Source organism: Lepisosteus platostomus, chromosome 1 (genome assembly GCF_059453375.1).
Source record: "Lepisosteus platostomus isolate fLepPlt1 chromosome 1, fLepPlt1.hap1, whole genome shotgun sequence".
In the NCBI taxonomy this organism is placed as follows: domain Eukaryota; kingdom Metazoa; phylum Chordata; class Actinopteri; order Semionotiformes; family Lepisosteidae; genus Lepisosteus; species Lepisosteus platostomus.
Window position 1 is genome coordinate 9,964,132 of NC_142611.1, and position 25,420 is coordinate 9,989,551.

The following is a 25,420-nucleotide window of genomic DNA, read 5'->3' on the forward strand; positions in this document are numbered from 1 at the left end:
GTTTACCAGTCTTCCTTTTCTCTTCAGTTCTGAGTGGCAAGAGTAGATTTCCTCCAGTCTCTCTTTTAACCTGACGCCTTTTCTTCAGGCTCTCTGTCTGCCTGTCCTGGACTCTGTACCCCAGACAAAGCACAGGGTTAAGAAGCTCTTCCTGCTTCATACTTTCCAGCTGACCTTTGCTCTTTCTGCTGCTGTTAGCTGAGAAGTGAGGATTGTGAGACTCGTAGACCCAGCAAATCTAAGTTGTCTCTTTTCCTCATGGTGTCACAGATAGGTGTATTTATATATACGGTAGCAGTGTTTTTTTGCAAGGAGATCGCAGTGGTGATTTTTAAGTCAAATCTCGCATTTAATGAGAATCCCACTGGCCGGGTGTCTCTTACCTTGTAAAGATTGATGCAGAGTTCATAAGAAGTAAGACAAAAAGTTCTGTGTTCTTAAGCAGTAGCTTGAACAATGTGCTTATTATGTTCTTTAAAACATAAAAACCTGAATAAATTATTGAAAAAGTACATTGAAAATATTTAAGAATAAAAAAATGTACAAGATAATGAAAGTTTTTTAGTTTGAGATAACCTTAAAAAGACAAATTATTGATTATATGAATTCTGTTGTAAAATGAAGTGCTGTGTTTCTGTTTTTACTTCAGTATTCTTCTCTTTGTAATAATATGCTCTCTATTTTGGAATGAATCACTCACAAAGAATAGGTTAAGTTTCATTTGTCACATATACTGTATGAGTACGATTTTGAATATTGTTTTCTGTTATAAAGAGATACAGTATGTACTGGTGAATATACTGTACAACTCCTGTCTTGTGATTTTGCTGCAAAGTGAGGACCACTGTTATCTTAACTTGCCTTACTGTAGCCATATGTGACATTTCTTCAGGAGTCCATGCAAGTCTGATCATTTCTGCATATGCAGAGGCTTGGTGTGAAAGCTCTTTCATTCAACATTCTATTCTCAGGACAAGCTGATTTAAGTATATAAAAGGTACTGTACCTATTGGTTGCTTTGCAAACGCCGATGAGGACATTGTATCATTGTCACAAGACAAAACAAACACTCCTACAGTTTTAGCAAATGTTTGTGCTTCTAACTGGGATTATTGTCAGTTTATCCCTAATTTATTTAATCTCTTCCTGACCTAGAAAGTCATTATTTGCAGCTGGGTGGGAACTTTAAGTATTGCTTGAACCCCTCATGAGATCACTCATTTCCCAACTCTGTTTCATTCAGAAGCACATTCAGAAACTGCCTTGGACACAAACTGCGAATGTGTTCTTTCGTGTCAGACAGTCCTATCTTGAACCCTTGGCATTTCCTGTTTTCTAAACAGCTCTTTTTTCTCCACAGTTCACCATACTGTACCTATTAACATATTGATTACGTTTTAGGACAAAAAGCCGTCAGATTTGTCTGCCAAAAGGAACAGGTTGAGATGTTGGCAGTACTGACGGACCTCATCCTTTAATTAGATTAACAATATGCCACCTGCACAACCCCTGATTTGTATAAAGACCATATTAAACTGCAAACATAATTTGTCCTGTCTAATGCTGCATGGATTTGGCAACAAAAGCTAGTAAATGCTGAGTGCACCAGTTACATCTATGTGCAAAATCTGATCAGTGAAATTCACACAGGGTTTGTTGGAACAGATCCATAATGTTCATCTAAAATTTAAGAACATACTGTATATTCAGAATCTATTTCAGTCACAGACTACTCCCTGTTAGACTCCTTTTTCCAAAAACCTTGACATCCCTCTATCTCTATCAATTCTCAACCAAACAACAGATTGGTGGGGTCCTTCTCCTTGGAAGAAATAATAAAAGCACTGTATTTCATGTAGAGAGAAAATATCCCCTGGAATTTATGGGTTCCAGGTCAGATATTATAAAAATTATTTTCCCATCTGTCCTCTATTTTGATATCTATATTTCTGAATTCATTTAAGTCTCAGACTCTTCTTCCTAAACTTTAACAAACCTCTTTAGGTTTCCTGTTAAAAAGGATACAGAACCTCTAAAGTGTAGATCTTATCATCCAGTATCTCTGCCCAATTTTGATCTAATGGTTTTGGTGAAAGCTCTTGCTCAGTAACTTTTAATTTGCCTTTCCTTTGTTGTTTCCTCAGACCAGACAGGAAGTATTTGTCTTTCTTTAAACAATTTCAGTATTTTATACTGTTTATCCCTTATACTGTATACTGGCATACAGTATATATATTTCATTTTGATTCATAGTAGTTTGCTGTATTTTGTCTGTACTTTAGTAAAAGCTCTGTGGAGGTACCTAAGCTGATTACACATTTAGCCAATGTGACTTGAAAAAAGTCAGACTGTTGCAATATTGCAGAGTTCTTGTCTGATTGGTAAGTTTGTAATATGATTAAGGTAATACCCAATTGTGTAAGTAAATTTGGTAAATCCTGCACGTGATCATTAACATTACAATATTAGGTATGTCTGACTTACCGTTTCTTGCCCCAAATTTGATGGTCACTTTTCTGGACAACAGAATTGTCTTTTTTAATTAAGAACAATAACACTGAGGTGTTTCTTACTACTGAATTTTATTTTTGTTCTCATTCCATCATTTTTTTCCAAGCTAAAGTATTAAAAACAAACAAAAAAAAACAAATTACAGTATATTTATATTGTTTCCTTTTTTTCTTTCCTCCCTTTTTGGAATTTGTTACCTATGAGGTAAGGTTTATTGCCCAGATAGGGACATGTCTTGCATCCCCCAGAAATCTCTGCCTGAATAATTGAGAAACCTTCCTGCTTGCTTTACAAATCCCTGTTTTACTAAAACTGCATTATGTCCACAACATAGTGCCTTGAGGGTCTCCTGTCCACCTGTGTTATCTTTGGCTGACAATAAATACTCAAGCACGGTGACAGTAGCTTTCATTTGTATTCCTAGTATTGTCAAATTGCTGCTGCTCTATCTATGGGGCAGGTGTTTTACTTTTTGCCTGCATGCTGCGGGATGGAATTTGAAGTGTCAAATTACAGATCTCGAAAAGGCATTGCTTTTTAATCTTAATCACACATAATAAGTATGCAAATATGTCTTCTGGATTTGTTTGTGTCCATGAGGACCTACGGGCGTTTCTCTTTCTAAATAACCAAGATTTACTCAAAGAATGTATGGTGTCACGAAGAGGAATGTTTTTTCTTCGAATTTCTCTAAATCTTATAAATTTTTTAAACAAAAATAATTGTGTGATTAATGAGAAAATTAAAGCTGTTTATGGAAACATAACTATCCTACTATGTTTTTAATTCTAGAATTTGCCTCTCAAATTCTCGCAAAAAGTATTACACCTTTTCTGCAGCAAACCTAATCTCTAATGCATGGTTGTTTGTTTTTTCACTTGCCATGCACTAAATATCCCCTTTGAATTGCCTTCACAGCAGTGAAAAGTTTGATGAACAAAAAGCCAGATGGTGTGAAGGTAGGTTTGACCTCATCACCTTTGTTTTGACTTTCCTTTACAAACCTGATGTTTTCAGGGCGTGGAGTACTCCTCTCGTCTCCTTTACTTACAGCGGTAGCTGTAAAAACTGGAACTTTTAATTTAGTACTGTACACACAGCTGATGGTTAGATTTGGATTCTCTATGTGAATACTGTATATCACTGAATAATGCCCCGTAATGATTCAATGCATTATATTCAGTTCGGATTTATAGTTAAATGTAGTTTGAAAATCTTTATTTATGTAGGCTAGCTACTTTTGTGATAAATGTGTGGCACTTGAAATCGAAACTAAACTTACTATTTATGTTTGTTGCCTTAGCTTGAGTTAACAATTGCTGGGTCAAAAAAGCTCTTTAGCGGTATGAGTCAGTGTAGCGTCTCAGGATACAAATGCTTCCAAAAATGAGTTAGCTTTTCCTTGGACGTGACCTGTGGAAACAAACTGGAGTCTCATGGCAAGCTGCAGCTGTAAAGGATGCGTAGAGGTCAGCTGGAGAAATGTGGTGTGAGTTGTAGTTTCCCTAACCTCTCCAGAGGGACCAATTTGTCTGCTGGTTTTCATTTTGGTGGAGTTCTAAATCTCCTGTGGTAACTGATGACTTTAATTGATCTGCTTGCTTGTTTAGGCTTTTGGTGAACTTGTTTCCAAATTCATTCCTCAGTTTCCAAATAACTCTGATTTCAAGGGTACTGCTTCCAACAGCTTCAGCCTACAAAACGCAAAGCAGCCTCTCCATTAAGCTTATACAGTACCTACAGTAGCTCTAGCTAGGTACTGTAAGCAGTTTTTGATGAACGGACACAGGTGGAACTGAAAATGTATCAGATGCTTACTCTGTGAGATTTATTTGTCTCCTGCACGTCAAGTTGGTGGTTACCTGTCGGGTAGCACACATGAATGAGGATAGTCCTGAAACTTGGTAGTGTAATTGATACCAACAGAAGAATAGATACCAGTTATACTGTATATCCTATGCAACTTTTAAGTTGAAAGCAAATTTAAAAAATATGCCCCAACTCAAAAACTGCAAGCAATTAGCATGTGATTGAAAGCAATGGCTGGAGCAAAAACCAGAAGACATAGTGGTCCCTCCTGGACAGGGCATAAGAACAAGTCTTGGAAAGTACAGTATATGGTTGAAAGTCAAATTTAAGATGGAAGGCAAAAAGTTACCCATAGATACCGGAGGCTGGTGTAAAACGAATCAAAATGGTGGATCAGCAATACTTTCTTGCTTAGAAAATTAAGTTGTAAATAAAATAGAACATTGATCATTTTCTTTTCTCCTTTAACATTGAATTACAGGTAAGTTTGAAGTCATACTTTTTCTCCATTATTGCAGAATGTTAGCAAACGTATATAAAAGTGTATTTTATGTACTGTATAAGATGTATGAAGTATTATTTTTCAGGTATCACTTATCAGTGGGTAGGATGTTTAGGCGCAAAATCCCACTTACAGGTTTGCGTTCCATTTTTAAAAAAGATGGACCACCAGAGGAAAAGGTTGTACACATGCAAATAAAGGCTGCACAATTTGTGTGCTCTCTCTGCTGTTGAATTGATACAGGTTCCCTGAACTTTGGGATTTTACATGCACCCTGAAAACGGCCAGAGCCAATAACCTTGGAAACCTGAAGCTATAACCTCAACCTCTTCTTTTCCTTGTTTATTAAAGTTGTTAATAATCGTGTCAGTAAGCCTTCATTGAGCCAATGAGTCTTTGTGGTGCTGGGCAGCTTGCTCTCCTATTGCAATTGCTTCAGTAGCATATTGAAAGTAAGATAAATGTGCAACTACTTTCAATATGTTATTCATACGCAGGTCCCTTCATCAACTTCTAAGTGCATAGCCTTGTATGTTGGTGTTTCCTATATAGACATGGTTTCAGAAGGAATTAACCTAACCATATTTGCAGGCTACAAATCTGGAAATATTTCAGTTACATATTCTGTTTTGGGTAGTTACGCATTGCAGAATAGAAATTCCTGGGACTGCTGTCCCACATTAAATAATTGACAATGCCCTACTTTTACCAACAAATCCATTTTGCTTTCGTTTGCACTTTGACACTCAACGTTGTCTAGAATGAAAACAACACAAGAGGTTGGAGACACTATGCTTAAAAACAGAGGTGCAAGCTGTCATTGACAGCACTCTTTTCCCAAGGCTTTTTCTGGTGAATTGCTGGGTAATAATTGAACCTAACAGATGAAATAAAGACATGGTCAGGGATGTGGGGTTGTTTTAATCTACCTTCGCTGCTCTAGCTGTTTTGAGTAATTACAGTTTAGTATGTTGTTAATTTATCTACAGCAGTTTGGTTTCTTTTACTTTTGCACTCATGTATGATGAAAACCTTGATGAGCATGTCTAGTGAACTTACATAAAATGGCTGCCTTTCACATCTTTTGAAAGCAATTCTGGGTTACTTAATAGTTTTAAAACCTGCAGTGAGTACTTAGAATTTTCACATTTTGAATGATGTACTGTAGTCGAGCATTTGTGTAAGTGCTCTAAAATGGGTAACTGAATATTCTCCCTGACTTCAGTTTTATTATGAATCTCCCAAGTTCTTGGTACTGTATGCTGATATACTGTAAGTGGATGTCACCAATATGGGCAGTCCTAAGCCTTAAGTCTTAAGTAGATACAATAAGCATACAGTACATACATTTAGTCATTGCTAAATATTTCCATGCCCACTATTGTGTGATACATTATACATAATTTATGATAGTTGTATTGGATTTACTCCCTATTTCCCTTACAAACACGTTGGTGCAGAAATATGAGTGGTTTCAGTTTTTAATCGGGTCAAATCTGTCTTCTTTCCTTTCTCTCTGGTTGTTCAATTCAGAAAAGGAAGTCCACCTCAAGTATTCAAACAATGGTGAGGATTTTGCTCGAAAAGATTGCACCCTCACCCTGCAGCCCCCCAAACGTGTCCTGAAAGAAGGAACTGCTATAGGAAATGCACTCCTTAATATTGTTTGTTTCGGGGATATATTAGGTGGATGGGTTAAGACAACTAGATACAGTAGCACATTACATGGTATTTCTTTTTCTATTGTGCCATAAATGGATTTCAGAATTTAAGGATTTGGGAAAGAATAGTCCTTACTTTAAACGAGAAGCTTACTTTCATTTAAAGACAAATAGCATGTCTGATTTCGAAGTCAGTGTGTACTAAAAAAATATTGGGCATTCTATGACAAACATATGTATACTGTAAATCCATGAGCTCAATGATACTGTATGTCAATAGACTATTTTGATATTTGAGGTATCTTCCTGTTTGTTTGGAAATCACTTTGCATTGACATATCGAAAGACTGATGGATTCTTTTAGAGATTTTTCGACTAGTTCATTGGCGAGATGTATTGTTCCAATATCTTTATCAGTTACAGATTACTCTGTTTTCTTTTTTGCACATTGCTCCTATGAGTTGCATTCATAACCTGAAGCTTACCTCCATGTCTAAAAGTGGTCATTGTGAAATAAATATATTTCATTCAGATAGAATTGAAAGATTCTGATTGTAGCAAACCACATTGTTTTAATGTTTTTAAAACATGATTTGGTAAGGTAAATGTTGAATGTTTAATATATATTTAATAATTTAACATCTGTGGATGAGATGTCAAAATAGGGAGAAAAGAAATTTGTTCTATGCAGTAACTCAAACTATGCATTCATTTACACATATTTATGACCACATTCAAAATATTTTTTTTTTGCTCCACTTAGTTTCCAGAGCGTGTTAGAGTGTATGAACTTACTGTTGCTCCTAGCATCCTGTCAGTAGTGACACTGGAGGTGTGAAAATGTCATCCAGCCCATAGTCTTGGGGAATCACTGAGTCTTATTGTTTCCAAAGCCTTATTACACAATTTCACACAAAAAGCTGTTTAGTTTGTCAAAATCAGATCTTGTTGCAGCCGTTTTCTAAACAGTGATTCATAAATTCCTAGAAATCACACAGAGCATTAACTGTCTAGTACAGCACTACCAAGATACAAATTAAAGAAGTCAATGAGAATTTTCTGTATTTTGTTTTAGGTTTTATGTGTTTTTTAAAAGAAAAACCAACAGCAGCTTAAGTCATTTTTTGAAAGTGCTGATGATCATACAATATAATGTGTCCACGTTTGAAAAAGAATTTTTCGTAATAAACAGATCTCGTTGAGCGATATATGGTCATAATTTATGTTCCAAGGCACTCTTTCAAGAGTCAGCATTTCAGATCTCTGGTTTCAGTTTTTCAATTCCATGCTCATTTCCAAGGTTAACATTTTACCACTGGAAAACCTGACATGGTCGTATCATTTAAGGACTGCTGTGTAGAAAAGATGATGCTATAGCTATTAATGTTTTTTTCCTATAGAAATCCTACAGAGTCCTTGTAGGGGACTTGAATTGTTGTTCGTTTCAAAGTCGGTCATAAGGTCTAAGGCTTCTCTGTTTCTACTTTTTGTTTTTTTACACACCTGCAGATTAACAACAAAACCAACGTAGTAACCAGTCCTAAAGAACCTATACCTACTCCAGCTCTGGTACATCTGGACTCTAACTTTCTCCTTTCTTAAGTCCCCACCGATTCTCCTTGCTTTTGTCTGATCTGCTTTTAGATTTTTATTTTGCATTTTTCTTTGATCGTGGATTTTTTTTCCCACTCATTTCTAAGTTGTCCTTTTTTGTGGAGGGCTCCATTGTGAATCAGTATACCGACCTTAGACATACACTGCTTGTTGGAGTTGCTAGTGATAGATGTACTGTAGTTAAAAGCTTGCATGCTTTGGTTCAGTTCATGGACTTGTCCTGTGCTTTTTGTATCACCATTAGCTCTTGTGATGCCAAGGAGAGATCATGTTTCACCAGCTCTTAAGTGCCATAATAGCAAAATGGTATAGCAAAGAGCTAACATTGGTGTGGTACAGTCAATGAAAATAGACCTTATTCAGATTCTCACATTTACAGGCTACAAGTCATTCCTTGTGTTAACAGATTTTGTCATACTTACCAGACCTAGAATGATTTTCATATCTTCTTTCCAACTTAACCTATTTAGCTTTACCTTCTTTGTTTGCATATGGTTTTTCCAGAAAACGTGTTCTACAACGCACATGTGATAATCTTGCTTAAATGTGTACTGTTGATATTTTCCCAGGGGAGTCATATCAAATGTTATGAAAAGAAATTCATATACTGTCAATGGAGTTTTTTTTGGAAACTCCAAAACAATATTAATAATAACAATAAATTTTGCAGTTGGTATTCCACACTAAGCTTACTACTTTCTAATACCTTTGTAAATATGTTTTAGTGTGTGTTTGTCAGGACCAGAAGGAGAATTTTAAATTGATTCAAATACTGCTTAATCCAAAGTATAGCCGTCTCTATACTGTATGTACAGAATTTGAAACCACATAGCAAATACTGAATACGTCAAGAACACTTTTTATTACTGTCCTTTTTATACAACATTAGTGGTTCAATCTAAATTTTTAAGTTGTGCTGAGACTGTAGGAAACAGATTGAAAGTTTCTGATCGATTCAGGGAAATATAGAATTCCTACCAACGAAAATGGGTTTCATGTACAGTTTCTGTACCATGGCATCAACAGATCATTTAATGATTAAGTTATGAAGTTATGAAGATTTAAACCTAGAAACAGTCATTAAAATTGCAGTTAAGATTAATTCATTTATATTTAAGTACAAACTTTAGAAAACATTCGAAATCGTAAATTTCTGCACCGTGGATGGGTAGGAGATGAGTGTGCTTGAACTGGGGCACAGTTGTGTTCTGTATTCAGACTGCTATAATACAGTAAGTCTTCAGAATGTGTGCTCATCTTGAATAAGGTCTATTGCATGCTCTGGCTGCCAACAATAGAACTTGTCCTGTAGAAAGTAAAAGCTAAATGTGGCATACAGCCACCCCCAGCACTGCTGTGTGACTTTTGCTTCAGCATTATTTTCGTTTTCACTTTCTTTTCTTTGCTGCTCTCAACACTGTATTGACCATGAGAGAAAATTCTGTCTTTTTATCTTCTTCTTCTTGCTCAGGAGCCTCAAACCACAGTAATCCACAACCCAGCTGATGGAAATAAGGTATTCGGACAAGCACTTTCGTGGGATGTCAGAAGTGCATGTTGGTTTTAACAAGCGGCATTTAGGAAATTCTGTGATATTTTTGGCTGCAAATAATAGTTTTAAACATCTCTTCTGCGTCTGTTTCCTTGCTCTGCTATTTTCATCATGTCACGGTGATGAACGATTTGTTTTTCATAAAATATTTTTGGGGGTACATTTTTAAAGAAGTGTTGCATTGTACAGCACTATTTTGGTGAAGATAAATTTACTTTATGCATGATTTTGTGTCCTTTGTTCTTGTTTGTTCTTGCCTTACTGTGTCTTTTGGGATTTTATGAAGTGTCACTGAGCACATTTTGTCATTTTCTTTTTTTTTAATGGATCAAAATGTAAATGAAAGAGTTTGTTGATAATGTATTAGTTGTTAACTTGGCAGTCAAACTAGTTTATCTCAATTTCATGTCATTTTGAATGTATGTTACTGTACAAGTAACTTGTTACGGTATATAGTGTACGGAGATTTTTGCAAAGAAATTATTGCACACTGCAATTAAGGCAGAAGTTCAGTGCAGAAGCATAGCATTTCAAACTGCAGGTTATATTTGTTTAGTTTATTCTCTAGATTAGAATATGGGTAATTAAAAAGGTCACTTAGAATCCTCATTAAATTTAAGTATAATGCATCAGAATATCCAACAAATTCTTATTTTCAGACAACATGGCTCCATACTCTGTGTTAATATCAAATCTTGTTCCAGGTAGTCAGCCTTGTTTCAGAATATGTGCTGAAATGAAATGATGCTAAATTAAGTGCTCACATATTTGTGAGTCACACATTTTATAGGCGATGGGCCAAACAGATCCTACCGGTGTAAATAATGCCTTTCTGTTTTGCATTTTTAAGGTTGTGGTTGGCTTTTATGTTTTTATTGTGTCTACATTGGGTGTGCGCAGGGTTGATCTTGATTAATAACTTCCATGATCTTGTTTCTGTGCATGGAAGAGAAGATGGGAAGGATTTTAATAATTTGTGTGAGCTTTGCATGTGTTGTTTGTGTTCTCTGTACTTTTTTTTTCTTTGCACAGAATATAAACCGCACAAGTGCTGTGTAATAAATTGTGCGTGGTGTGAGAGACACAAGACATTTATTTAGCCATGAATTTAGCTTCATCTTCAGTGCATGCCATATTTCGAAATAAACAAAATCACACAAATTGCTGCAAGTGTAGTTGATGCGGAGTTAATACGCATTACTAAGGCAGACATCCAGAGTTAAAACTTGTCAAGTTTTGTTTTACTGAATCGACAGCCACTGAGAGCACAGAACAACACTGAGCACCATGTTTATCCAGCTTAAGGCATGATATTTTTACTTATATATACTTATATAATACTTATTATAACATTTGGCACTTTATACCTTTCATGTGGTAACTTTACACATGTTATGGAGCTAATTTTCTCCATAAGGAATAAAGAAAATAGCCAATTCCCTAAATGGAACAAATTAGATCCATAATGTGAGGGATAGCTGTACTTAATAAAGTCACATTTCATGTATATGGTGACATGGTATCTACTATATACAGTATAGCGAGAATGAAGCTTTGTTTTCTCACATTTCATCTAGTTTACAGCATGTATCAAAAGACAGTCTTGCAGGGGCTAGTTTGTAGCAGTACCATTCATTTAAGAAGCCTGATACAGTATGCCAATATTTTGAGAACCACTACAAAGTCTGTGTCAACATGTAATTACAGTATAATGTGATGAACCATGTACAGTACATGCTTTGGTTCAACAGATTTATTGGAGAGATTAACAGTCAGATGAAGAGGGCTGGCAAAAGAGAAGACAAGTACTTTGACCCCAAATACTCCCCCAGAACTCCCTCAGTGTACAGAAAGAAGCTCAGCCCTGTTAATCCCCCCAGACAGAAGTGGGGACACTACAGAGACACCTTTGTGTGCACAGGAGAGACTCCCCTACCTTAGAGCTCATCGGCACACACAAGATCTCTCACACCCCATTGTGGCTGCTGCGGGATTGGTGCTTGCCCATAAAAACAGACTGCAGCAGCCACCCCTCTTCATACAGTAGGTGTTCTTACAGCCTCACATACAGATACAAGGAAATAGAAATGACAGGACTTACAAAACGCTTTTGGGTTTTGTGACCATTTAGTTCTACTCTATATACTGTACATGCATGTTGACAGACCAAAGTAGCCTTGCATTTTTAGTTTCTGCCACTGTATTTAAGGCATTATTTATGATTTTTACCTTGGCAACATCTTGTGGGACAAACAGCTTGTTTACATCCTTCTTTTCTGAAATGGATGTATACTGTATGTCTTCCTGTGGTATAGTTACTCGCGTGTTCAGTTTTTCTGATAAACAATAAACATTGTCAGTTTTTCTGTAAACCAGCATGTCATTATGTGTGTGGTTTTTTTACAGGAGTCTACTGAGAGCACCAACACCACTATTGAAGATGAAGATGTGAAAGGTATGGGCTTTCATAATTGACCACAAAGGCCATGTGATTTCTAAGAAGGTTATTGGCAGAATTAGTGTTACCCTTTTTGGGGAACTTGAGTTAATTTGAGGACCGGGCAAATTTAATTTGAAGAGCACAGCAAACGAGTGCGAGAAACTGTGTCCTTTTAACAACACACTATTGCATTTTTTTTCTCTAAATATCCCATATATTTAATTTAGGTTGTTAAGATCCATTTAATTTAAAGTAGTGCCTTTATTTATGCATCACTTTGTGTATAGATGTCTCATTTCATTCCAGGAAATGTCTCTAAATAATTTGGATAAACCTAGTCTTGCATAGTGCATTGAGAATTAAAGAACACTACCATGGATTTTGCTTTGTGTTTACTGCTTCCTGTATTAATTGTGTCTTCTTTTGTTAATGCATGCCTTTACTCACATCTTCATTAATTCATCTTTTCGACCCTTTTGTCATGTTTTTGCTTTTTTTTCTGTGCAGATCATAACAATTATTTTTCCCTAAAACTGCATGCTCTCTTCCAGTGCATTTTGTGCTTTTTTCTGCCCCTAGTATAGGTTTGTTAGTTTGTTCCTTTTTTTGCTTTAAAAATGCCTTTTCCCTATGTTACAGGCTTGTGCTATGTTTCTTTTCCAAGTTTACATAAATTTCACGTTGTTTTGCTTATATATTTTTAAAGTCTCCTGCTGCCCATCGTCAAATTATGATTTCTAGTCTATTTAATTGTAGCTTTTATTAAATTGGATTTTGTCTTCTTTGTTGTTAAAAAATGAAAAGGCAAATGTTGAAACATTTGGTGCCTGTTTAAATGGCTTTCTCACATTTTAATTATGGATAACAGTGTTGTCAAGTTATTGTAGAATTTGTTGTGCTTCCAGCATGACATTGTTTGCCGATAACTGTTTTACAGTTTACTTTGTGGTGAATGGATGGTCCATCTTTTATTTTGGTATCTGTTTTTGACATGTTAGAAGGGACGAATTAACTGTACCAGGTCTCATCTTTTCTGTGAATTTCTCTTTAAACTCCTAGCAAAGCGAAAAGAAGAAGAACAATGTATTTTCCTTGTTTTGCTTTCTAATTTTTTTTCTTAATTTAAAAAACATTATATTCTACAAAAATGCAGACGTTTACTTAAAAAAAACCTTTACGTTTTCCACAGAGGCTTGTGGCCAACACATATTTTTCATTTTCTATGTGTAAAAAAAATTTCAGTCGTGTTGCTAGCATTATGAGTGCAAGTATAAATATTTGTAAATTGTGTTTGAAAAACAACAAAAAACTGAATTGATTCTCTTGCTTGGAACTGAAATGTATTGGACAGTCTTTGGGTGTGTAGTGCTGTGTGACAATAGACGTGCCAAAGTTTTTCATGATACAGTCCCACTTTTCCTGGAGACAGGAGCATATAATTGATATACTGTACAGTACTATGATCTGGTAACTGACTGAGGACAGATTTTGCACAAGTATAAAACATGTGTTTTCCCATAAGGGAATCTCTATACATTCCTAGATAAGTCATTAGAGCCTTTCCTGCACTTAAAGACATTAGGATCAAATGGTATCACGTGCCATCACAGGGCAGATACTGCACCAAAATAACGGAATCATTGGTTGAAGGTAATATCTTAAAACTCTTTTCGCGTTTTATGAAGCCTTTTACAAAGCCTGTAGTTTGGTGGCACTTTTGTTTGAAGTCACTGGAATCAATAGGAATTTCCAATTTACTGTATGTTTTACTCTCTGGTTTTTATATTTGTACAGTATGTTATACTGAAACTTTCCTCAAGAACTAATTTGTATCACTTTTCCTGTAAAAGAGTTCTCTAGAAAGTGCCAAAAGGATGGATTCAATGTGAGTGTATATAAACCGCATGAGGGGTTGGTCAAAAAAGCAAATATGCCAAAAATAAAACATTTTCCAGGGCAACTCCCTGCAGCATTCGAAGAGATGCCACTTCTCATGTTCTTATTCCCATTCATTCCCTTCGTTTTCTTCATTACCTCGGACGCCCGCGACACCGGAAACAAAACTTTCGTCTCGAAAGCATCATCGTCCACCCCTTCATTTTCTTTTTCTGGCCTTCTTTTTTTTTTTAAATCAATTTTCCATTCTCACATCCGTGAGTCATCTAACCACCGCAATCATCTCCTCCTCTATCCTCCCCCTCCCCCAACTCTTGCAGCCTGGTCCCCGGACTTTACACAGGAGTGGTCCCGTTCTGTTCACTCATCCTTCTCTTCCTCTTCCACCACTTCATCCTGTTGGTACTCGTCCTCGCTCTGGCCCAGCGGCCACGCCTGCTGCCAAGGCGTCCTGAAGGTGCTGGTCGCCCTCTACTTCCTCACCTTCGTTTGTTCATTTGTTGTGTTTCTTTCCGTCAATTCTGCAGCCAAGTGCAAGGAAAGTGCAAACTCAAAGAGTCAGTCACATGAGTCTGAGCCCACCCAGTCGTCAAGCTCCTCAGTTCAGTGTAAGTCCAGGGGGAGACCCTCCCTTCCCGCTGTGTGCCCTCAGTCCTCTGGAGGGGTAAAGTAGTTGGGAAATTACTTAGTTCTGTAGGAACACCCCTATCCCCTATCTCCTTTGCCCTCAGTGTCTATAATTCCTTCGATCGGCGGACTGTTCTGCCAGGTTGCCAGCTCTGCAGGAGTAGGACTGAATTGAGAATACAGGGTGTTTTTATTTGCCACCTATATTGGTTACACATTTTCTATTGAAGTATTTATAACAGCGGAGTGCCCTCCATTTTGTTTGCCCTCAACGCATTTTTAGAGAGCTGGATTTCTCAATCTGTTTCTGCGGCTGTTACTCTGGCTCTGGAGCTGCTGCTTGAGAAAGTGTCGCCATCTTGGTAGTAATCTGCAAGCTGGAATTTTCTAGCCAAAATGCTTGCTTCAACACAGCCTGTTCCCATTTGAGTCAGTTTTAAACAGAAGTCTTCCAAGTCAAAGTGTGACTTGTAATGTTATCTACAAGTTAATTTGAGAGAAAAAAAGTATAGACAAAGTACTCTTTCCACTGTAATGATTGTATGCACCATTAGTATATTAGTGTATAAGTATTAGTATATATTAGTATATGTTTTTTAATTTATCATGGAAACACTAATTTTTCCTTACCTAAATAAAATGTTCATATCACTCCTGACTTTCATCATAATTTTAATAATGTTTATATGTTGGTACCGTCAGTTGTTTTTTGAGTGGTGTAAGATTTTTTCCGTTATCATTGCAATGTTTATCTGATCTATTCTTGCCATCTGTTCCCTGGACAAGGCTTTTGTCAGGAATTCCAGGCATGTTCCTAATGGATTTTTGGCACTAAAGAATTAAAAAGCTGGTCGATGTGCACTTGTGGCCAATTTGAATGTACATAAAAAAATAAAAATGCCTTTCATCTTGGGCAGTCCTGGCTGGAGCTGGAGTTGGCAAATAGCATGATAGTGATTGTCTGCTACAAATGCATCTATAAACCAAGATGATAATGGAATTGTTTCGTAATATAACAGTTGGAATTGGGATTGTATTTGCATTAGCTTTACACAGAAGAGCTATTATGTGGCCCCGAACTTATTTAGTTTTGTTTTAGTCATCAGAAAATCCTAGGACCAGATAATACTGTATTTCACTTGCCTGTAAAAGTATTACGGTAAAGACCTGAACCTACATGGATTAGTTTGTCCTGCAAATGGAAAAAAAAATGTGAATCACAATACTCCACAAAAAAATCACAAAAAAACTCTTCTTGTAGCCAATGCTATTACACTTGACTATGATTATGAAACATTATGTCCCTGCATCTTTCCTTTCCACCATGCTTTACATCACTGATCCACCTACTAGGTTAAGGTGTGATCATGCCAACTTTAGATGCATGAACAGTGCATGTTCAAACACTGAAATCTCACAAAAATCTACGTGGAGCAGAAAATTACTTTGTTGGTTTTGACCAGATACAATTTGAAAAGAGGTGGTGAGGTTATTTTTATTTATTGTTTTCCCTCTGTACTGTATTTGGATGCTACAAGTGAAACACACTCAGTCTGATTTATGGTCCCTAACCTGGTTCTGTTCCATTAATTCTTAAAGACAAAGCCTCCTCCTTCAAGATGCATGTGCAAAGTTAGTCCTTTTATGGTTCTGAACCCTCCATATTTGCTTTGTTTGAAATATGCTCCTTCACAGTATACTGGTACTGTACAGTATGTCCTATTGCCATAATGTATATTGTGACTTTCTGGTCCCCAACGTCTATGTACAGTACAATTTATTGGGTATCACCTGGATTTTGTCTTTGTGCATTGTCCTTTACCTGTAGGTAAATTGCAATTAAGTTTTAATTATATTTACAGTTAATTTTACGTGTGTGTATTTTTTCCTTAAATATCCTTTATTGTGCCATTGTACCTAGATTCGGTGGTAACAGTCAAACTTTCCTGCCAAAGATTCCTCTTGATTTCATTGTAAAGGAAGGGCATTCTTCTACATGGGAGTGCCAATATTTGAATGGTATCAAGATATTTACAATGACTAAATTATCATGTCTGTGATGCGTTGCAGTCAAAATGGCACTTAGAAATCACCATCGTTCTTCAGGCGTTAAGCGCAGAGGAATGTGGGGAAAAATGAGAATGATCTTGTTTAGCCACAGGCAGCTGTTTGTCAGGGAAAGCCAAGTTGTGTGGATGAGAACTGGTTGGCAACAGAGAAGGCTTCAGAACTACTCAGGACGACTCAGCGGTGGGGGTGTTCGACAGATAACAGACATACTTTCGCCTCATATCATCAAAGAGTTAAACTGAAGTACTGTATACTGAGCTTTATGTAGCTGTGAATCATCTCTTGGAAGCTAATATGTGAAGATAACAAAAGCAAGAGGCAGAGAAAATGTGTAAAGTAGGCAAAGGAAATAAATTTTAAGAAATCCTAGTAATTGTTTTTGACAAGTGCTGCAAAGCTTTGATTTCCGGATTTGGAAAGTTAGACTAGTCTGTATAACAGGGTACAGAATAGGTCATGGAACATTTTTTTACTAATGATGCTAAACAGATGTTTTCCAGTTGTAATAATCCAGAGACTGAGCCATTAAATCAGCAGAACGATTGTGTATCACTCATTGTAGAGAGGCAGGGCCGCAAAATAGGACACTAAATTTTCCGAATATACTGTACATGATGTCACTGTAACAATGACAAATAGTGTGAGTTGTAAAAAAACACATAATTACTGTATTTGCACAAAAATATACTGCACATCACTTTTGTTCCACATAGTTTTATATTAAGGCGATACCGGTTCTTGTACTGTATGTATGCATTTAGTTTGTTTACATTTATGAGTATTTCTAAATAATTGTTACTCTCAGTTTTCTTCTCTTAATAAGAATTGGCATTAGTATGGATCCGCAGCTTTTGGCTTTGTAGAAAGAATGCCCTTTTACAGTATGTTCTTTTACATTTTATCATGTACAGTATTACTAAAATGAAATTGAAAATAGTTTCACTGAGAATGCAAGAGCTTTTGCTGCTCTCAGTGAAACTATTTTCAAGAGGTATCATGTTTTTATTGTTCAATTTAGTTTTGGTGTCAGTTGAATTAAGTATATTTTCTGCTTTATCAAACAGCATTTTTAGTTGTGAGGTAAAATAGGCGAATCTTGTTTTTTTTTTGTAAATGTGTCTGGTGAAGGGGAGCAAGTATCTTTAACAGCTTGACTGGAAGATAGCCAGCTGGACTTAAATGATGTCTAGGTTTCTAGAGTGAGATTTTGTTTCATGTAGTCATCATTTCTGAACTTGACCTTCATTAGTATGAAGAGGACAGTACTTCATGTGGATAGTTTCTGAGTCATAAAAGTGATGCATTATTCAGGTGGAAAACACTTTGATGAAAATGTTTATCACCACATCCATTCGGCAGTAATCTGTAGCAACTCAGCCAGGATTGAAAAGCATTTGAAAAGTCTGGTTTTGTATCTTGGATGAATTTATGTGTAGAGTTCAGGAATTGAGACTTTATAGTAGTCAGGATAAAGCAGATGTCTTTTTTCTGCACTGTTGTAAGTCATTTCATATTTTCAACCACAGGTAAATGCCTGGGTAGCTATATCTCTTATATACAGTAAGTTATTCTGCTTTTAGCAATTTGGGTTTGTAATTACATGAATGAATACTGTCCATAGGCTGAAGCAAATATGCTAATAATAAAATAAATAAAAAGACTACTAATACACTCCAAAATATGGAAAACTGCACTGTGACAAATCAATATGGATTTGAAGTATTTCATGATAGTATACTGAGCATCAAAAGAAACTTATCACAGTGTTTATGCATGTATGTTTTTAGAACAATTACTATTGTAGGTACTATCGTAGGTATTGGATGAAATGCTGTTTGCATAATTTTATATAAATCATTCAGGACTGACCATTTGACATTACAGTGACTTTGACTGTTGTAGACATTCTAGACATTGTTTTGTTGGAGGTTGCACTAACTCACAATCTCAGTCAGGTGGATTTGTCAGCAATGGAGCCAAGTCTATTTGAGTGATGAATCAGGGATATCAGCGACTGCAGAATCCTAAGCTAGCTTTGTAGAGTACTAATCATAATTTTAATTAGGCAGTGACAGTCCATCTGTTGAGTAGCTTGGTGGCCTTGCAGCTCATAGGTCCAGGGTTCAGTTCTGGACTGTACGTTCATGTTCCCCTTGTGGTCTGCATTGGTTTTCTCTAGGTCTGTGTTTTCGTCGCACTTCCAGAACACATTCTGTTTAGGATACCTGGTGTGTTTACACTGTCCTCTTTGTCCTGAAATGGGCTCGCATCCCATTCAGGATGTTGTCCTGCCTTTACATTGTGATTCCAGGATAGGCTTCAGGCTTCTGCAGCCCTCATCAGGAATAAGCCGCTTTCTGGTGATAGAATTGATCTGTTGATATATGATATAATAATGCATATAGAGACTGTGATCTGTCTGTAGAAAATGTATGCAGGTAATGTTCCATGCAACCGCATGGTGGCATGAGGTTAATAAGGCATTCAGAGTCCTTGCATATACTGTACCATATCTATATTTCCAGCTAAGAGATAACACCTATTGAATGTTTTGTGAGATATGGTAAACTGCTGGTAAAGATTCTACTGCAGGAGAAACTACAGGAGCTGCTGTTAAGAACTGGGAATCACAGAAAGGGTAGTTACAGCACAGAAAATTCTTATGGTGTTTAAACATCCTCTGGCTGTAAAACTGTAGTTTGCACATCGACAACATTAGAGATCATGTCATGCCCTAGTTCTTAACATCTTAGACAGAAATGTAAGAGCCGAACATCAGCATCAGCCAGTATCAAAATCACATTAATGGTTGGGCAGATGCTTTACAAATTGAATAGGTTTTGGATGCAATATCTTGGTCAGTGTGCGTGATTAGGATCGATAATTCGGCCCAAACTTCACTTTACTTTTTGTTCTCGGAATCTTGAAAAAAATAATATCACAGTCAAACCTTAACAGACAAAGCCAAAGTTTAGTATATGAAGAATACTGTGAGTCAAGGTTTTGGATTCTAAGAGGTGGCACTGTGCATGAGTACGTAAATATGGATTTTTGAAAAGGTTTGTGTTCCTACTGTATTTGTTTTAAAGTATACTCTTTGTTAATTTGTATGAGATTTTGTCAGCATAGTTATCCCGTCTTTTAAAGTGGGAGTAATAAAATGCCCTTGTTGGTTAGAATTTACTCCCCTGCTTTATTAGTTCAGTTAAACAAAAAAGAAACGAGAATTTCTTTCACGTGCTTTACCATTCAAGACCTTCTTTCACTGTCTGTTTTGACCAGATAGGATTAAGTAGTTTGTTATCATCACTACTGATGTCTTGTTACCTCTGTGTTTCAGCTCGTAAACAGGAGATTATCAAAGTTACTGAGCAGCTGATTGAAGCTATTAACAGTGGTGACTTCGAAGCATACACGTGAGTGAATCTGTGCTGTGCTATAGTACATTAGTCCATCTCTGTGATTTCTGTTTAAATTTTTTTATGTGATATGTAAGTTACACTGAAACGTTTTTTTGCTACTTTTAAATCTTACATATGAAACACCATCCATCTCATAGTGACAAACAGCAGTACCTTTTTGATTTTTGCCTTTGCAGAAAGATCTGTGATCCAGGCCTGACATCATTTGAGCCAGAAGCCTTAGGCAACCTGGTCGAAGGAACTGATTTCCACAGGTTCTACTTTGAAAATGGTGAGATCGAGACCTTGAAAATTCACAGTATATTTTCTGATGTGTTGCTCTTAATTTTCAAAATAATCAAATTGTTACAGATCCAGTACATGCGATATTACAGAGAGTTTTATTATTGTTTTAAAATACTGTACTGTAGAATGATTTCTGCGTCTATTCTCTCGGGTGACTTTCGTTTGCTTCCAAAAAGTCAGAAATTCTGAGTCACGCCATGTGGCTCACATCAGAGGTGTAGAAAATGCACAAGGAGAATCAGGATTTCTTTCCACTTATTTTAATGCTGCTTTTTTTCTTATCCAGCTCTGTCCAAGAGCAACAAACCGATCCACACCATCATCCTCAACCCACACGTGCATCTGATCGGGGAAGACGCGGCCTGCATAGCGTACATTCGGCTGACCCAGTACATGGACGGCGGCAGCATGCCCAAGACCATGCAGTCTGAGGAGACCCGCGTGTGGCACCGCAGGGATGGCAAATGGCAGAACATCCACTTCCATCGTTCGGGCTCCCCCACCGTGCCCGTCAAGTAAGGCGGCAACAAAATACAGATCGTTTTTTTTTTTTCAAAGCAGATGTCGTCACAAAGATTTGCTTTCAACTCGAAATACTTGTCTTTCTTTCCACTGTTTCGCCGAGAAAGGTCAGAATTTGCTCTGGTGTGGTTTAAGCGATGTGTCACCAATTTGGTCATCAGCAGAGCCAAGGTCATAGTGATAATGCTGGATGAGAGAGCTGTCCAATATAGACAGATATGGGATGAAAAATGAGGGTATATAAAAGAAACTCCACAGCATTATAACTGCAGCACTTCACATTTAGCTGCAGAAAATGATAGGGCAGTTTTTTTAATTAGTTCCAAGCTTTGAACTGTGAAAAAAATAATTACATTTACTGCTTACTGTATGTCTGATCTGCCGTGTAAATGCTAAGGCAGTTGCGAAGAAAAATCAGTTTTGTTACTGAATAAAAACAAAGAACAATCCACGATATCCCTCTACGCTTACCACCCAAAATATCGTGACTCCTCAGGCAAGTGAATACGCTATCTCAGCAACAGGCATTGCAGTGTTGACTTGAAATGCAGATGACAAACCTCCTTTTACCACTGCACTCTCCAAAGCTCAGTCATTTTGAAAACTGAAGGAACACCCAGTTCAGTACCACCCGGCCACCTCCCTTGTCTGAAAGCACTCCTGCTCAAAGATTGGAGTGGGACAGGGCTGTAAATATTTCAGAATGTGCCAGGTACTGTTCAGGCTAGTTCTAGTAGACAGTACTTAATTCATGGGGAGTTCCTCATGTTTTGGTCACTAAGGAGGGTGAAAGTGTCAGAATGGTACTGTATGTAAAGAGAATTCTCTTTGTATTTCAGTTAATGGGCTTCACAATACACAGACGCAGCCAGAAGTCTCTTCCTGTTAGCCGACCAGCGTCCCCACGCTCCAGCCTCTCGAAGTCTTCTGTCTGCTCCCTCCCATTTGTTGTTAATCCATCATTCTTTGTTGTTTACACTTAATTGGTGGAAATGCCCCATGCAGAAATAAAGACAAGAACGCAAAAAAGTCATTATTTCAAATGCATTGTGTGATGCTAATGGATCTCATTTTCAGGACAGTAGTCAAAGGAGTTTTTTTAAGGCTGTATAAATGTTTTATTTAGACAACATTTGTATATCTGCTAGGGTCATTATTGGTGGGTGAGATATACGTTTACTACCTATTCTTTCAAATTTGATTTATCTTTCAGATGTTTTAACGATATCCTAAATATTGCTGTTTGGCCACATTTTCTGCAGCTTGTGGTATATCTAAGTGCACAAGCCCATGAGCAATTCCTGATAAACTGAGTTCGTTGTAAATGGGACTAATAATTACGAAAATTAATAATTGTACAAATTTGGGTTTACAAAACCTGATGTTCCATTTTCTGTTTTCATATCCATGTGATTTGATACTCTTCAGGTCTGCCATTTAGCTCTGCTTTCAAATCTCTGATTCAGTTTGCTCACAATATGAGAACATTTATATAAAACTAGCTTGCTTTTATGGTGATGTTTTACAGACGTTGTGATTGAAGTAAAATGCTATAATTGCTTTTTATGGGAATATTTGGGCTTTCTTGTGAACTCAGTTTACCAGCTTTTTTGGTTTGATGTATTCCAATATATAAAGCATACCTGGACCATACAGAGAGTTAGAAAGTAAGAAGGGATAAATCATGTATTTTGCTACATCTTTGCCAATACGTAATCATTGACAATATTAACATTTTTATTATTATAAAATGTAAAACATATACAATGCCATTGAATCACCAGAGGGAAAAGCATATTTGTACCATGATATTTTATTAGTAATTTGTGATTTTTTTTTTACATTGTGTAATTGATAGATATTCCTGCAGATACTGGGTTATTCTTATTTCTTTCTTCCTCTAGCATTGTTTAAATTGTTTTAATACATATGGGGCTAAACTACAGTATATAATGCTGTGATGTGTAGTGCATGATAAGCCATTGTGTCTTACTCTGAGCAGCAAGTAGTTCAGTCCTGAATGGAATCTTTATATCAATTCTTTGTGTTAGCAACTCAGTTTCAAATAATGTTAAAATAGATGTTTTCTTAAGCAAAATTGACATACAGTAGTTACAGACTCCATCTTTAACTAGTTAACACTTTATCTTACTATTTTTTGTAGATAGTTTTGCGCATATGAGTGTATTGAGCCATGTCATTTTGCCAATAAAATTGTGTAGGAAAATGTAACTTTTCTTTATCTGTTAACAGCTAGTGTGGCAACAATGTATTTGAATAAGTAATAAATGTGGCGTTTGGCATTTTAATATCTAATGTGGTGTTGGAGTATTATAATATGTCAGGTTGGTCTTCCAAAATAATTTTTTGAGGGAATCAAAACTAGTTCTTTCTTCACCACAATGAGATGGAGCTTTATCTTTTTTTTCTATATTTGCACAGCTGCAGTTTACCATGGGACACAGTGTACATAAACTTACCATTACGGTAAAGGACTGATTGATACGCATATTTAAGTAATAATAAAATGTGTGATTTCTTCTGATCTCGTCATTGATTTATTTTGAATCCTGCTTCGTTTCCCCTGTAATGCTCGTTCAACTAGTTCCCCATAAAACATCTACAAAAATGTATGTCCAAGTACTATACCTACACACCTTATACTGTAGTTATAAATTAGTAATAACTTCATGAATATAAGTGGAATGGGGTAATTCTATAACCAAATGGCAGCTGAAAGTCCCATGACCTTATTGTGAATCAGCACTGATGCAAACCAGTACACAAAAGTAGAAACTATGGAGAAATTACTTTAAGACTGAGAATAGAAGTCACTTTTTACTGAGTGTGCTGTGGGAGTCAAGGTGAATCTACTAAACCATGTTATCAAAGGTGATACTACAAGCTTCTTTCTAGAAATGCCTGCATGAGAATCCTGGATCCATTACCTACTAGCAGGGAAATGAGCTAAATGGGTTAACTGGCCTCTTGTCATTTTTATTTATTTATTTATTTTTTTGACTCACTTTCTGTCTTGATTTTTTGAGAAGCCCGTGCTGTAAGTAAATGCACCTTTTGTTTCAGTACTGGACTTAGCAGTGGAACAAGTGGACTAAGCTAAACAGAAGAGGAATCTTGTGACGGCTTGGAATCTGTGACAGCTTGGAACTGAAAATACTGAGCCTCATGCCTTAGTGTGTGACGTACAATTAGATGGAAATGTGTGAAAGATGTCCAAACAAGCTAACGAAATGGTAAGCCAACAGGTGAGTGGCTGGTCCAGTGAGACAGACTAGTTTGGTGCCTCAGACGTACAGTAGGATTGGATAGTATCTCTCTCATTTCCTAGAGATGAAGGTGAAAGTCACTGTGAATGATTCCCAGCTTTCCACACATCAATACACCAGCAAACCGAATATACTCTGAGCATGGAAACTTCATTGCTGAGCAATGTAGAGAGCAGACATACTGTAAATTTAGGGACAATGGGTTTTTGTTTTTTTTTATTTTGGAGAGCAGATTTACTTTTTGTATCCTCCAGGTACAGTTTAAGTCTGGTATCTATTATTTGGTCTAGAGAAACAGTTATAATATTTCCCAATCAGGTCCAGAGGACTGACCTGTGAAGGGACTTTTGTTGTAAAGAAACAGGCATCACCATCATAAACCGATGGTTAGTTTGTATTATGGTTGGTCCATGTTGAGAAGACAAGTCGAAGGACAAGACTTGGATATACAGTTTTGTAAATTGTGAGTAATAATCTGTTGTAAATATTTGCTCTTTGGATCACCATCACACTGTGCATAAAGAAGCGATGTGATAAGCGTGGTCAGATTTCCTTTCTGACCGTAGCGGGTGTTTAATCTTTAATGTCATAATTTCTATAATTTCGTTTTAGTTTTATACAACCCCCTCCCCCCTCCCGTATGATAAGAAAATGAATTTACATGCTCACACTAGGACAATAACGATAACAATTATGTGTGAAAATGATAGCGCTCCTCTCTTAAAGCAATACCTTCCCTGTACAACAATACATTTTCCAAATCATCTAGTGCTGTATAAAGCAGTGGTGTCCACACCGTCAGATGGCATTAAATATATGGACAGAGATAAGAAAATACAGCAAAGTCCCTATGTTTAAATCAAAGGGGTTTGCAAGACATAAAGGTTGCTGCTCTTTGTTAAATATTGCCATCTAGTGGATTGTAATGCATGTCAGTTTCCATTTTATGAGACAAAATACTCTACACTAAGGCGCATCGCTTAAAGACATATAAAAAACTATGCAGCTTTTTTGGAAGATACTAACATGAAATAGACATATACTGTAGACAAATATTTTTTTTTCTTTCTTTCCTCTTGGAGTCTTACTGTATATGGATGTGATTAACAGCGAAGGAGAGAAATTACTCACTATTGAAAATCAGTATACAGTATAGTGCTTCCCTGGTCGCTCCACTACACACTGAAATATGATGAGCTTATGAAAAAAAATTGAACCACCG

At 36.6% G+C, this 25,420-nt stretch overlaps 1 protein-coding gene across 18 annotated transcripts in view; it reads left to right on the top strand.

Annotated features, from left to right (window-relative positions):
- The window catches only part of camk2d2 (calcium/calmodulin-dependent protein kinase (CaM kinase) II delta 2), a 106,403-nt gene extending 82,947 nt beyond the window's left edge, over positions 1-23,456 (top strand). For 2 of the 18 annotated variants that reach the window (XM_088619074.1, XM_088618991.1), the window contains exons 13-20: positions 3,430-3,470; positions 7,993-8,052; positions 9,569-9,613; positions 12,056-12,104; positions 20,023-20,098; positions 20,281-20,375; positions 20,676-20,904; positions 21,751-23,456. In XM_088619074.1, coding sequence (XP_088475200.1) covers positions 3,430-3,470; positions 7,993-8,052; positions 9,569-9,613; positions 12,056-12,104; positions 20,023-20,098; positions 20,281-20,375; positions 20,676-20,904; positions 21,751-21,754 — 599 coding nt within the window. In that variant the 3' untranslated portion in view covers positions 21,755-23,456. Of the gene's footprint in view, positions 1-3,429; positions 3,471-7,992; positions 8,053-9,568; positions 9,614-12,055; positions 12,105-20,022; positions 20,099-20,280; positions 20,376-20,675; positions 20,909-21,750 lie in introns of those variants that run through there. The other 16 variants (XM_088619284.1, XM_088619216.1, XM_088619400.1 and 13 more) reach the window with 10 other exon arrangements.
- Positions 23,457-25,420: the final 1,964 nt, after the last annotated feature.